This window comes from Zootoca vivipara, chromosome 11, assembly GCF_965207765.1.
Source record: "Zootoca vivipara chromosome 11, rZooViv2.hap1.1, whole genome shotgun sequence".
Classification (NCBI taxonomy): Eukaryota; Metazoa; Chordata; class Lepidosauria; order Squamata; family Lacertidae; genus Zootoca; species Zootoca vivipara.
Window position 1 is genome coordinate 22,699,715 of NC_142594.1, and position 15,227 is coordinate 22,714,941.

Genomic DNA, 15,227 nt, shown 5'->3' on the forward strand with positions numbered 1-15,227 from the left:
GATTCTCTGCCTTATGGCATCTTGCAAAGGTGGTAAGGAGGAAAAGCACAAAAACCGCTTAGTCAGCCAGATTTTTTTTTTCTTGATTGACAAAGGGAAAAGTGCTTATCGGGTCTCTTCTGAGGTCCTTTGGGGATCTGGGAAGCAAGGACTTTTCACGCTGCTTGTTCTTTCTTTCTTTCTTTCGTTTATATATTGCCTTTCTTCCAATGCACTTACTGCAGTTTTCAAATTGAAACAACAGCTTATAGGTAGTTTCATGCACATGAAACAAAAAGGAAAGAAGACAAAAGCCAGCAAATTCAAGTGCCAACTTTTGCGTAAGAGGTTCTGACATTGAGGAAAAGAATACCTGACTACCAACCACTGAAATCAATATTATATGGACGCTTCTGTTTAGTGGGCACATATTCGTGGTTCAGGCTGCCATTCTACATACAGCTTATCTGGGAGTTAGCCCCACTGAAATCAGTAGACTTACTTCTAAGAAGTCTAAATAGTGAATACTGTGTAATATGTGGCGTTTTGGGGTTTGAAGCCCTGCTCAACCATGTTTGCGTTTTTCATTCATTTTTAAATTTTTGATGCCAAGGTCATCGGTTTGATCGCCATGTGTGTGCATATGCATGCATTGCAGGGAGTCGGACTAGATCAGGGGTAGGCAACCTAAGGCCCGGGAGCTGGATCCGGCCCAGTCGCCTTCTCAATCCTGCCCACGGATGGTCCGGGAATCAGCGTGTTTTTACATGTGTCTTTTTATTTAAAATGCATCTCTGGGTTATTTGTGAGGCATAGGAATTCGTCCCCCCCCAAAAAAAACCCATACTGTCCGCCCCCCCCTTTGGTCTGAGGGACGGTGGACCAGCCCACAGCTAAAAAAGGTTGCTGACCCCTGGACTAGATGATCCATGGAGTCTCTTCCAACTTTATTTTTCTGCTGAGATATGATCCTAAGATTGTGGCAGTTTGCTTCCAGAAGATGCTTCAGTGGCCACCAACTTGGATGGCTATTTGATGGGGATCACAACTGGCCAGAGGGTTGCTGCACTCAGGTCCTGCGTTGGGGCACCCCATAGGCATGTGGTTAGCCACTGTGGGAACAGGATGTTGGACTAGGGCCAACAGGTGACTTCACTTTGAAGATTGAGAAAGTTTCAAGTGCACCAGGATGGCAAACATCGGTACAACAGTAGGACCTGGGGAAGCCCAGTTAATAATTGATGGCTTTGAAACGTTAGCAATGTTCTTATTTGGTACTTAAATATAGTTATGTACCAAAAACTAGTGTATTGAAGAATATATTAAAAAAACCTGCTTGCAATTAGTACGAAGTTCATACTTTGCTCAGAATGGGGATCCTGAGTATCTGTGCATATTAAACAAATATTTTTTGTTCCTTCTGCTTGCACAAGGGGAGAGGGGGCGTATAAAAATATGTGCAGCATTTAGCAATCTCCCAGGAGCTGAAAAGAATGTGCATCTTTTCCATGCTGTTGGCACACATGTTGTTGTTGTTGTTGTTTAGTCGTTTAGTCATGTCCGACTCTTCATGACCCCATGGACCATAGCACGCCAGGCACTCCTGTCTTCCACTGCGTCCCGCAGTTTGGTCAAACTCATGTTGGCACACATAATGTAGCCGGGATATACAGTGTCCAGCATTCATTCTGCATATTTCTCTTGATACTGACTTGAGCAAGTTCTTCTAACATGTAAACTGTTTGTTTTTCATGAAGGCTTTGGACATTGTTTCATGTGCTGGGTTCTGTTTCATATCCTTATCGCCATATGGAAACAGCAAAACAGAAGGGGAAAACATAGATGTTCCTGCTTCGGCATTTCAAATGGCCAGTTTTATTAGAAGAGGAGGAGGCAGGTGTGAATGCTTGTGTAACTTGGATGGACGAGGGGAAGAGATAAATTTCTAGAATAGCAGGCACCCTAAAACAATCCTTCAGATGGTGTTTTCCTCTTGTTTGCGGTTTGCCTCAGGATTTCGGCATTCTATCTTGTCACTTTGCTTGCTGGTGCTTGCTGCTCATTCCAGCTGTTTCCCCTCTTTCCGTCTTACAGCCAGGCCTTAAGCATGAACATCTGTCTGCTAGAGTCATGTGAAAACCCATAAGTCATCTGCAAGACTGAAACTCCCTTATATGGGAGTCATGTTAAAAGAAGATGGAACACACATTTTATGGGCACCTTACGTTTCTCCAAGTCACAGAATAAACCTTGCTAGTCTTTTAACATTTTTCTTAATCTTCTACTTGTTGCTTGTATTCATGTGAAAATAGTAAAACTCTCTGTGTGTGTACGTACGTGTACATACTATATATCTTGGAAAGTTGTCTGTTCGCTATGCTTTTGGACACTTCTTCAGAGAGTGTAACTAAATTTCACGCGATGGCTCCTGAAAGCAAGGAGCAGGTTTTCATCTGTATTTGGTTACTATTGGGTGCCATTTTGAATCAAGATGGCAGACTGAACTTTTCAAAACTGCAACCATTTTTTGGTGTGTGTTTTTTTTAAAGAATTCCTGAGCAGCGCCAGGTAAAAGGTTGCTCCTATAACATACAATTGCTGTGCGGGCTACACATTGTTTGTCAGTTGCTTCCACTTCCTTAACAGTGCCCATTTTTGTTATTAGAGTTGAGGTCATTTGTGTATATGGTGGGATATTTTGGGTGAAAGAAGAGAATCTTCTAGAACAGGGGTGAGGTGGCCAATCTGTGGTCTTCCCAGATGTTGTTGGAATACAGGTCTGACTGACTGTGCTGGCTGAGGCTGATGGGAGTTGGAGGCCAATAACATGGTGAGACCCACAGGTTAGCAGTCCTTGGTAGGATAATTAGCAATCTGAGGTACCTCAGGTATTTGCCTCAGTATTTCGGTATTCTCCTTTGTTGCTCTGCTTTGCTTTTCTGTTCAAGCATTGGGGCAGAGCCCATAGTGTCTCATGAGGTGGTGAGGTTGGGTCTGCATGGGCCCACTGGAGGAGCCAATCCAGTAAGTGGCAGTTGTGCTCCTGCTGCAAGGAGCTATGAGTACATCTTCGCCTCATTGGGTGAGCTGCTTCTGGTTGTAATCTGGCCAGAAATTGGGAGAGAGAATTGTGTAAAAATGTGGAGGGGGGAGAAAAAAGCCCTCAAAAAAACCACAACCCCCCCCACCCAACAGCAATATTTATAGATCTGTAATGATGACGAGGGTGGCGCCGTGGTCTAAACCACTGAGCCTAAGGCTTGCCGATCAGAAGGCTGGCGGTTCGAATCCCCGCGACGGGGTGAGCTCCTGTTGCTCGGTCCCTGTTCCTGTCAACCTAGCAGTTCGAAAGCACACCAGTACAAGTAGATAAATAGGTACCGCTCCAGTGGGAAGGTAAACGGCGTTTCAGTGTGCTGCTCTGGTTCGTCAGAAGCGGCTTAGTCATGCTGGCCACATGACCCGGAAGCTGTCTGCGGAGAAACGCCGTCTCCCTTTACCTATAGAGCGAGATGAGCGCAGCAACCCCAGAGTCGTCCGCGACTGAACCTAATGGTCAGGGTACCTTTACCTTTACCTTTAATGATGATAAACTTTGCTCTTACTCCCCACCCCCACCCCGGTTCACATCATGCAACGAAGTTATTTTCAAAAACTGAGGAAAAGATCTCTAGGTTTCAGAGGAGGTTTAAGACTCGCTGGTGTGTCACTTCATGATGCAGAGAGCCCCAATGGCTGCCTGCCCTCAGTCTTGTGTGTTCATCTCACCTATGCCAATCTCTGTAGCCCAAATGAAAGCACATCAGGAAAGCAGAGGGTTGGTGTGCTGACTGGCCACTCTTCCAACTGTGGACATCCACATGACATCTCACACACACCTGCAGAGGAGGAAGGTTAGGGCTGGAGGACCAAGGGATAGTGTGCAATGGAATGTGTTTGCTGCACATTGCTGCCTTAACATATGATCCCCATGCTTTGCAAGTACCTAAAGCAGTGTTTCTCAAACTTGGGTCCCCAGCTGTTGTTGGCCTACATTATCCCATCATTCCTGACCACGGTCCTGCTAGCAAGGGATGATGGGAGCTGTAGTCCACCGACAGTTGGCGACCCAAGTTTGAGAAACACTGACCTAATAATGTGTTTGCTTTAATCTGACATGGTTTTCAACTCTTAAATGAATTTGCAATGCATTTTTATTTTGCAGGAGGTATTGGTTTGTTTCCTTTTTGTGGCAGTTTGCAGCCTCTCCCCTTAGGGTCCATCCTCAGCTCAGGAGTTTATGCTGTTTTGTTTTACAGTTTGTACTACTTTGCAGTTTAGGGTGATCTTTAATCTAACACAAGTGGCATTATCCTGAAATAACTTTTGCCATGCCAGGTTTCTCAAGAAAAAGGAATAGGTCAAATGTTGCAGGCATCATTTACATGAATTCTGTTGGTGGCAAATTTGCAGGATTTTAGTTTAATTTTGGTGGTTCTTTTCTTTTTAAGGTTGTCCCTCAATCATAGCTGCCAAGTACCCCGTTTTCCCCGGGAAACCCCCGCTTTTACTTACCTTTTCCCGGTGGTCCCCCATATCACTTCGTCTTCTGTTTTTCTCCGTTATTTTCTCCTGCCGGCGGCCATTTTTTCCTTTCCGATTTGCCCTTCTATGGGCACCAAAACTGGCCACCGCCGGCTTCAAAAGTCGCATCTACGCATGTCCGGAAGTGCATAGACGCGACTTCCGGTGTCGGCGGTGGCCATTTTTGGTGCCCATAGAAGGGCAAAGTGACACCGGAAGTTGCGTCAACGCACTTCCTGACATGCGTACAAGCGACTTTCGAAGCTGGCGGTGGCCATTTTTGGTGCCCATAGAAGGGCAAAGCGACACTGGAAGTTACGTCGACGCAACTTCCGGTGTCACATGGCTGCCGGTCCCGGATTCTGCAGTCCGGGACTTGGAAGGTAAGCCCTCAATAGAATCATAGAATTGCCAAGTTGGAAGGGATCGTGAGGGTCATCTAGTCCAACCCTCTGACATGCATAGTTAGAAAGTTTTTTACATGCTGTAAACAAGTCATCCCGGTGTTGCCCTCCAGGTAACTCCCATCACCTCCAAATGGCATGGCTGGAGAGGTTGAGATTGATGAGAGTTCACCTGGAGGTCCATCTCTTATATGAAGTATTTGCTTTGGTTAAAAAGAAAAGAAAATCAAAATCAAAATCTTCTTATGGCTTAAGCAATTTCACATCTTTCCAGTTTAAAGAAAAAATGTCCATGAGGGCTAGAAAAAAGATTCAGTGGTAAGGTGGTTACTGTGTGATTGATGATGTGGGAACAGGCCATGTCACTTGAAGTTAAGACCCATTGCAAACATTTGATTTCTGGATGTTGCCTTCTGGCTCTCTAAGAAAAATCCCTGTGTTTGTAGAGATTATCCTGACAGTAGTAAGCTTTTGTCAGTTGTCAAGGCATGTTTAGCATGTGGAGATGTATTAATCTGACACAGCTACCATTGTAAGTGGCTGAAATAAATAGAGGGCTCAAACAGATGAAGAGGGATTAACTGTGTAGATGGAGCAAACTCTTCAATCACTAAACCAGTGATTTTACAAAGGATTAGCTTGCTTCTACAAATATTGATTACTGATTTGCTTCTCAAAATGAAGCCGGCATCCCTTGTGCTGTGTATAGTGTGCCTTGTGAAGCCAACATCGTTCATATTAATGAGTTTGTGGTAGGTATTATAGGAGCTTACAGGCGTATTATTTTTTCATCCTCTAGCCATGCTAGATTTAAGATTGTCAGCTGCTACAAGTCTCCCTTTTGATCTTAGAGGTGTCATACCTATTTTCAACTAAAGTTGGCATATGGGCTACACAGTGCAGATAGAACACTGCCATGCGCTTTCACCCCAGAATCAACCATTTTAAAGTAGCAGGGCAAATGAGTATATATTTGCTTTACAAAGGATATAATGATTTAAGAAGGGAAGGATGGACTCTTATAAGATTTAGCTGTCGGACACCACGTGTTTTAAAAGCTGTGTGTGTGGAATGCTCTCCCCAGGGGCGCTCGCCTGGCCCCTTCATTAAACATCTTTAGGCGCCAGGCAGTAAAAATAAATAAATATTCAACCAGGCCTTTGGCTAATTAAATATCCTATGTCCTTTTAAATGTGTTGTCAGAGGGGGGTTATTGACTTCTTCTGTTCTTGTTTTTATTATGTATTTTGTATGTTTAAGCTGTGACCCGCCCTGAGCCTTCAGAAAGTATTGTAGTATTTCACAGAAGTTGCAAACTGGAAACGGGGAAAAAACGCAATCCTTGCTTATTTCCCGTTCTTTACAGTACCATTTGATGAAGGAAGACTTACTTTGCTTTCATTTGATCCTCGTTTAAACAAGGAAAGAGCCCATGGCCAGCCTTTAAAAGAGCAGGAGGAGTCATATGCTGATGAAAGTAATCTCAGACCAGACAGTTGTGTGGCAATACACGAGGCCTCCCCGGAAGAATAAAGACACAAGACACATAGCTTAAGGTTAATGGGTCGAATAGGCCACAACTTTATTGATTACGGAAGAAGAGAGGTATTGGCATAGGCATTGGATCTAACCGACTATATCTGACTCCAGCCCGCTCTGCTGGCAGTCTGTGAAGGGTTAACCACCGATTGGATGGGTCCTGCGATGCACATCAACTAGGTACCCATCCTGGGGCCACCACTAGGGGTCGTGCCCTCTGGCCCTCACCTTCCATGGTTTCGGACTTGGCAACGCCCCCTGGACTCCTTAAGGGAGTACCCCTCCGCATTTGGGGGAGGTGATGGCAGTAACCTCCCCCCACACCTGGACCTTCAAGGGATAATCCAATGCCTACCGCCAAAACCAAAGTTGTGACGATTACCACGAGGTAGGCGAAAACCACCTGGCCCGAGCCAATTTGCCAGGTGGGAAAATTCCTACCAGGCCCCTCAACGGCGACCAACCGAAGTCTGTAGGCAACGTTAAAGAAAGAACCCTGCCTGAACGGGGGGAGGTGGACGGGAGAAAAAGGTGAGTTGAGTCCGAAGGAAAGAGGACGACTCCTGCCGCGGACTCGCCTATATTGGCAAGCCACGCCCTCCCGGTGCGCCCCGATTGGACGCACCGCAGGCATGCCGCGGCAGGAAAACATCCAATGGGCTGGGGGGAATGCTAACCATTCCCCCCCACGTGAAGGCCGCGTGAGCCCACAACATCTCCTCCTGCTGAGCCGGGAAGAGATTTTTTTGCTACCTGATGGGTAGGGATGAGGGAGAAATTTACCGTCCTCATTTGCAGGGTGAAATGGCTGCTAAGTGATACTGATGACTCTGTGATTTATAAGGTGGCTCTCTATGCCCTGGGAGCTAGGAAGATTAGGAGGAAAGAACTGGATGGACTAGCGGTCAATTGCAAAGGGGGCTCTGAGATCTAGTCTGCACATTTTATTTGAGAATTACTTCCTATTCTGGGTAATAAGAAATTTTGGTGCATTTGACCATGGTTTTACTGCAAATGTAGTGACGGCTGTCTGCCCCCCCTTCTTCTTTCTTTGGATGTTGCAGTGGCCTTTGGCTAACACACACACACACACACACACACACACACACACACACACACAATTCAACCGGTCATTTGACTTATGTGCGTGGCCACTAGGAAAAGGTTAGCCACTTGTGGAACCCTGTCAAAATAAACAGTAATACAGATATGAAACTTTACTGTTATTGGCAGTACAGTGGAACCTCGGTTTATGAACACCTCGGTTTATGAATTTTTGGTTTACAAACGCCGCGGACCCATCTGGAACAGATTAATTCACTTTCCATTACTTTCTTTTTTTTTTTAAATTCATTTTTATTAAAATTTTCAAAATTTAAATACAGAAAAATACAAAAAAAAAGAATCACAACAACATCAACAACATCAAAAAAGATACAAAAAGAGAAAAGAAAACAAAAAAAGAAAAAAGAAAAACACACTAATCATATTTCAAATTTTCTATCTTATCTATAATGGACCTCCTCGAGGTCCCCCTCTATCGGTTCATTGTATATCAAACCTCGCAGGTTCTAATCCTATTTTCTTTCCCTATATACATTTTTCAATTTCCCTTGTATTTTACTATCAAAGTCCGTTTATCACTCTAAATTTCCCAAGCAAAAATTTCTAAGTCATTAACCTGCAGCATCCATAATTGCTTAAATTACTCTTCAAATATCAATTTTACAATATTTTTCATAGTAGATTCGAAATTTCTTCCATTCTTCCTCCATCTTCTCTTCTCCCCGGTTGCGTAGTCTTCCGGTCAGATCAGCAAGCTCCATATAGTCTATCATCTTCATTTGCCATTCTTCCACTGTAGGTATTTTTGGTGTTTTCCAGTACATTGCTATTAATATTCTAGCAGCTGTTGTGGCATACAAAAACAAATTCACATCCTTTAAAGGTATTTCTTTTCCTACCATGCCCAGTAGAAAGGATTCTGGTTTTTTAATAAATGTGTTCCTGAACACTCTCTTCAACTCATTATAAATCTTTTCCCAGAAATCCTTAACTAGTGGGCAGGTCCACCACATGTGATAGAATGTTCCTTCCGCTTTTTGGCATTTCCAACACTTATTATCCTGTTTGTGGTAAATCTTAGCAAGTTTCACTGGCGTTAAATACCATCTATACATCATTTTCATCATATTCTCTCTTAACACAGTGCAAGCGGTAAATTTCATATTTTCCCCCCACAATCTTTCCCAGTCTTCCATCATAATATTATGTCCCACATCCTTCGCCCAATCTATCATCACTTTTTTTGTCTGTTCATCTTTCAAATGCCACTGTAGCAATAAATCATACATTCTGGAAAGATTCTTTGTCTTTGGATCTAACATTTCTGTCTCTAGCTTAGATTTCTCTAGTCCAAAACCAATCTTCTTATCTATTTTGAACATTTCATTTATCTGGTGGTATTGGAGCCAGTCATCAATATTACCTTTTAACTGTTCATATGTCTTTAACCTTAACTGGTCTCCTTCCTCCACCAGAATTTCTCTATATTTAGGCCATTTGGTCTCCAAATTTATCCTCTTTCGCGCTTTCGCTTCCAACGGTGAAATCCAAAGAGGTGTTTTCCTCTCTAATAGGTCTTTATATTTGTTCCAAACATTCAACAGCGATTTTCTAATTACATGGTTCTTAAAGCCTTTGTGACTCTTAACCTTAGCATACCATAAGTACGCATGCCATCCATACACATTGTTGAACCCTTCCAGGTCTAATATGTCTGCATTTTCTAACAAACACCATTCCTTCAACCAGCAGAAGGCAGCTGCTTCATAGTAGATTCTAAGATCTGGCATGGAAAAGCCTCCTCTATCCTTACTCTCTGTCAACAACTTATATTTAATTCTAGGCTTTTTCCCTTGCCATATGAACTTTGAAAGTGCCTTCTGCCATTCTTTGAAACATTCCGACTTATCTATAATTGGCAATGACTGGAACAAAAATAGCATTTTTGGCAATATATTCATTTTTACCACAGAAATTCGGCCTGATAAGGACAATTTTAAATCAGACCATCTATCCATGTCTCTCTTAATTTCATTCCAAACCTTTACATAATTATCTTTAAACAAATTTAAATTCTTCGAAGTCAAATTCACCCCTAAGTACTTCACCCTCTTAGCAAATGGCAAACCAGTGGCCTCCTCCAACCACTTTTTCTCCTCTGCTGTTAGGTTCTTATCCAATACTTTGGTTTTACTCTTATTTAGTTTAAAACCTGCCACGCTCCCATATTCCTGAATCATATTTAGTGCATTAATTGCACTAACTTCTGGATCTTGCAAAGTCAAAACTAGGTCATCCACAAAGGCTTTTAGCTTATATTGTTTTTTCCCCACTCTCACCCCCTTAATCTCATCCTCCTTTCTTATCATTGATAAAAGCACCTCCAGGGCCGATATAAATAAAAGGGGGGAGAGAGGGCACCCTTGTCTGGTTCCTTTTTCGATTCTAATTTCTTCTGATACCACATTGTTTACAATAATCTTTGCCTTTTGATCACTATAAATTGCATTTATAGCATTCATATATCCTCGTCCCACCCCCATCCTTTCCAGATTCTTCTTCATAAAATTCCAAGAAATATTATCAAATGCCTTCTCTGCATCAATGAAGATCAACATCGCCTTAGTATTGATCTTCTCCTGTAATAGCTCCAATATATCAATAATATTTCTGATATTATCCTTCATATGTCTGCCGGGCAAGAACCCGGCTTGATCAGCATGTACTTGTTCAACCAAGACCTTCTTCATTCTAGAAGCTAGTACATTTGCAAAAATTTTGTAATCCACATTAAGTAGGGAGATGGGTCGATAATTCTTCAACTGTGTTCTGTCCGTTTCTGGTTTAGGTATCAGAACAGTTTTTGGACAAAAATGGATTGCAGAAAATTTCTGAAGATAAAATTAACCTGCTCAACCAACAGATTTCGACCCAAGAGGTGGAAAGTTCGATAAATCAAATGCAATTGGACAAAGCACCAGGTCCGGATGGACTATCATCCAAATACTATAAGACATTAAAAGAATGGCTGATACAACCTTTGACTGATTTATGTAATGAAATACTGAGGGGAGGGAGGACACCGGACTCCTGGAAAGAAGCTTATATCACCCTGATACCTAAATCACTTTCCATTACTTTCAATGGGAAAGTTCGCTTCAGTTTATGAACGCTACAGTTTATGAACAGACTTCCGGAACCAATTACACCCATGCTTCGGGTTAAGTACGCTTCAGGTTGAGTACTTCGCGGACCCGTCTGGAATGGATTAATCCACTTTCCATTACTTTCAATGGGAAAGTTCGCTTCAGTTTATGAACAGACTTCCGGAACCAATTGTGTTCATAAACCGAGGTACCACTGTATTAAGCAAAAAGGTGTTGATGGTTCATAACTGTGGGAAGTTATTAAACTTGCCCCTCATAGCAGAAGGGGGGGAAATATTGCACTTTTTCATTTTTTGGGGGGGGGGGAGTTAAGGAAAGAAGATATGAAAGGTAATGTATTATGGCAGCACTGCTACAATGCCTTGGAAACAAGAAGCCATGAGGTTTGATTTAAGCAGATTGTGCAAAGAAGTCCTTGCTCTCTTGGCCAGATGACATAACCAGAGACTCCCCAGTCTTTTCCATGTTGATGATGAAATTTCTCTCCAATAACCCGAAAGCATGCAGACTGTTGTGAATGACATGATTGCCTAGAGTGTCATGCTGGGAAATGATTATTCATGTTGCCCAGTACCAACCTGGATCTGGATGCCAAGAGCTCTTGGTGATCATTGTAATTTGCTGACAGTTGGGTAATTGCCTGCTTTGCCGTTGCACTCCATCTGATCCTTTAAAATCCATGCAATGCCTCTGTTAACTACTGCGATGTAGAAAAAGGAGCATATGGGAACTAAAGGGAGAAAATTAATTACTGCTTAATTATTTGCAGTATTTGCTGAAGTGTAGCAAAGAAGCAATCAATGGTAAAATGGTAAAGCTTTTAAAAAAAATGAGGGGAAATGTGCGTTTTCAAGAGTTCTGTCTCAATTCTGCTGACTACTGGAGCACCCTAGTGGTATAAATTGACAAGTGGCAGGTGTCCATCAATGCCTGGTATAGGAAAGATGATTTTAAGTACTAATAAAAGATGTCAAGAATAATTCATAGTGTATGTTATCTTAAATCTTAAGGTGTAATTAACGTTACTGATGTAACAAATCTTCAAAGGACTATTATTTAGAGCTGTCATGGTGGGGGGAAAAAATCGGTGTCAATTAATTGATTGCTTAAATCTTCCCTAAATTTGTGCTATTCATAAGCTAATTTTTTTTATTCCTTTTAAAATATTTCCCCCTAAAATAATGCTGAGTGAAAACACTCTATGAAAGGATGCCTTACGTATTTTTTTCTGTAGCAAGAAAAACTCCAGCTGTCTCTAAAAGAAAGAAAAAAAATCAGTATAGGATGCACCCCAATTGTTGATAAGACGTGGGGATGTGCTTAATTTTATATTTGTGGACCTTGGTTATAGTAAAAGACAGGCATGCTCAGATGCAGTCTTTACTTCACCAATCTGTGTAGTAACTAGTAACTGTTCTAGGCTATTTTTGGAACTGGTGTTATGAATGCTGTCTCCCACAATTGCACTGCTGCTTGAGGAAAGTGCTCCTAACCAGGTGTCTCTCCTCCTAAAACACAGGAAATTACTCCCGAGCCACCGAAGGAGGGCTGCCTGGAAGAGGGAATGGAATACAACAATTTCACACCATCTTGGCTAAAAAGTGGGGCTGATCAATGTCTACAAATATACTGAACATTCACTAATAACTAGTGGTTATCTTTCCCCCCAGTTTGATAATGATTTGCCAATGCTTTTTAAAAATACTACCCCCCCCCCCCGTTCCCCTCTTTTTTTTCAGGGAATCAATTCCTTCCAGTTGCAGCGCAAGACCTTCAGTGTGTTTTAAAATCTGGGTACCTGGAAAAGCGCAGGAAAGGTAAGCAGCTTTGGAAAAATTAAATTGCAGCTTCTCTCTCCCGCTTCCCCTTGCAACTGGTAGCACAGGTGGGAAGAACTCTTAGCTAGTGGAAAAGCAAGAAGTATTCAGAAGACTAAAACCATGAGATGAGTGGCTTTCTTTGGAGAGTCCTGAAAAATGTGTGGCTATGTTTGAGAGTGCTATAAAGAGACCTTTAAAAACGCATCCATCACTGGGTGGAATTTGATGAACAGCATGAAGACGTGAGGCACTGCAGTCAACATGGAACTGAACGTGCTGTTTTGGATCATCGCAGTCCTGTTACAATGTTTAAAAACCTCGCTTTCCTTCTCCCTTTCCCCACAGCTCATGACTTTCAAGAACCAGCATGGGCTGTGAAGTCTAACAGTGAGGGCAGGGGCGGGATGCCAGGTCACAGTGAGAATTTTAGCCAGTCCTAAGAGATTACTATGCTCTTCCCTATAGGAGCCAACTCCTAGGGGCTAAGGATGGGCATTGCCATTCAAATGGTGTGTGTGTGTGTGTGTGTGTGTGTGTGTGTGTGTGTGTGCCGTGTCAGTTATGCAGGGCGGGGCCTACCTGGGTCCCCTCAATATTTTATTCAAGTTGGCACCCCTGCTTTTTGCTGGGCACATCTTTAAATGTTTTTATAAATCTGTGTCTGAAACAGCATGTGATCTATTCTAGACAACAATTAAAGGGAATGATATCATATAAGACAGAACCCATTAATTTGAAGAAACACAATTATATATTGTAAGAATGACATTCCCTGTTGTAGCTAGACTAACTCCCAAATTCAGCAGGTATTGCTAAACACCTTGAAGTGCAGAGAGGATCAAACATAATATTTAGAGCAATGGGAGAAACTTTGGTAGGAAGATATAAGGTTTACCGCCTGTAGTACAATGAAAGAAAATTTCATCAAAATGTTCTAAAAAGAGAGAGAGAGAGAGAGAGAGAGAGAGAGAGAGAGAGAGAGAGAGAGAGAGAGAGGATCAAGCATAATTCTGTAGATTGAACTGCTGGATGCAATTCTTTTAAGAAAAGAGTCCCCCCCCCCTTTATGGATTTTAAGACCTTACAAGCTGCAGAAGCAAAATTTAAGTTGGAAATGATATGAATATGCACAAGTTTGCATAACTCGCCTCTTCAAACTTTAGACTTCTGAAGGGGATGCATTGTAGTTCCTCCATCATACGAGATTGCTGTAAAGCAAGACTGAGCTGGACCAGTGTTTAAAGATCAAGTAAAGTTTGGTAGGATGTACTTGGAACTGTTAACTCACTATGCTGGAAGTTGAAAAATAGTTAGTCTTTCCTTGTCTAAAGTTTTGCCATTCTTCAACCACCTACTGCTACTTCAAGGAAAGGGGGAAAGTCCTAGGAAAATCTATCTCCCTCTCTCTCTCTTTCACACACACACACACACACTCACGAAATCATACTAGCACATATATTTGCCTATACAGTGGTACCTCTACTTACGAATAACTCTACTTACGAATGTTTCTACTTACGAATGGAGCTCCGTCCGCCATCTTGGATGCGGTTTAGATAGGATTTTTTCTACTTACGAATTTTTAGATAGGGTTTTAGATAGGGTTACGATTTTTTTTCTCCCAGTGCATTCCTATGGGATTCGACTTACAATTTTTTTCGACTTACGAATGTGCGTTCGGAACGCATTAAATTCGTAAGTAGAGGTACCACTGTATACCCTTATTTTGACTTACAAAAAATACAGTAGAAATAATAAAGCCTATATTACTGTTTATTTGCAGTGCTTTTAAAATTTTGTTCCAACATTGCATTTCTGCTTTTTAATTGAGAAGTCAGTTCCATCCTTAAAAAAGGAAATACATAATGGAAACAAATATGAAGTGTGTCATTGAATTTTGTGTAGAATGCCCATCTAATATAGATTGTGTTAATTGCAGACCACAGCTTTCTTGGCTTTGAGTGGCAAAAGCGGTGGTGCGCTCTGACTCGAACAGTCTTCTACTATTATGGAAGTGACAAAGGTATTGTAAAAAATTTGTGGTTTATCTTAGAGCCCAGTGCAATGCGGTTGACTGTTTGCAGACCTCTAGGGTCGCCCTGTTGTTTTGAGGCATTCCGGATTTACGTGCAACATTCATGGCCTTTGTATAATGGTCCCTGTGTTTCCAGATGGTGTGAATGTACTGTATCTGTTATATGTTGTCTTATCTCTTCTGTTGTTTCCTTTGGAATTTCAGATAGGTCCTCCCCCCTCCCCCCCCCCAAACTTTGATCAGTTTTCAAGATGCCTTAACATTATTCTCACTTAGTTTCCCTTGTTGTTTCTTCTTCTCTCCTCCCCTCGTAAGTGGTTTTGAAGTTTTATACCTGTTTACCATCTTCTTGTCTCAATTTAGTTCCAGATGGAATTAATGGCAATCTTGAATTTGTAAGGCAGAACAGTTTACATTGTGGGAACACCACTAGACTTAGGATGTATTTCATTCCATGTTAAAATTACAAATGACTGTTTATTATATAAACCCTTCCAAAAGTGGTTTGTTCTATAATTGTGAAATTTGGTAGAGAAGATCTATTGGGTGTGGGCCAGATGTTTTCTGAATTTCAGAGAAGTTGGATGAAAGACGGTTGGTTGCAGTAGCTAAAAAACTGGAGGCAGTTCTTATTTATGAGTTTGTATGTGCACGC

At 42.0% G+C, this 15,227-nt stretch overlaps 1 protein-coding gene across 1 annotated transcript in view; it reads left to right on the forward strand.

Moving 5' to 3' along the window:
• Positions 1-15,227, forward strand: part of SKAP2 (src kinase associated phosphoprotein 2) — a 106,529-nt gene that overhangs the window by 42,178 nt on the left and 49,124 nt on the right. Inside the window, exons 5-6 of the mRNA XM_035128877.3 lie at positions 12,457-12,534; positions 14,477-14,560. Coding sequence (XP_034984768.3) covers positions 12,457-12,534; positions 14,477-14,560 — 162 coding nt within the window. The remainder of the gene's footprint in view (positions 1-12,456; positions 12,535-14,476; positions 14,561-15,227) is intronic.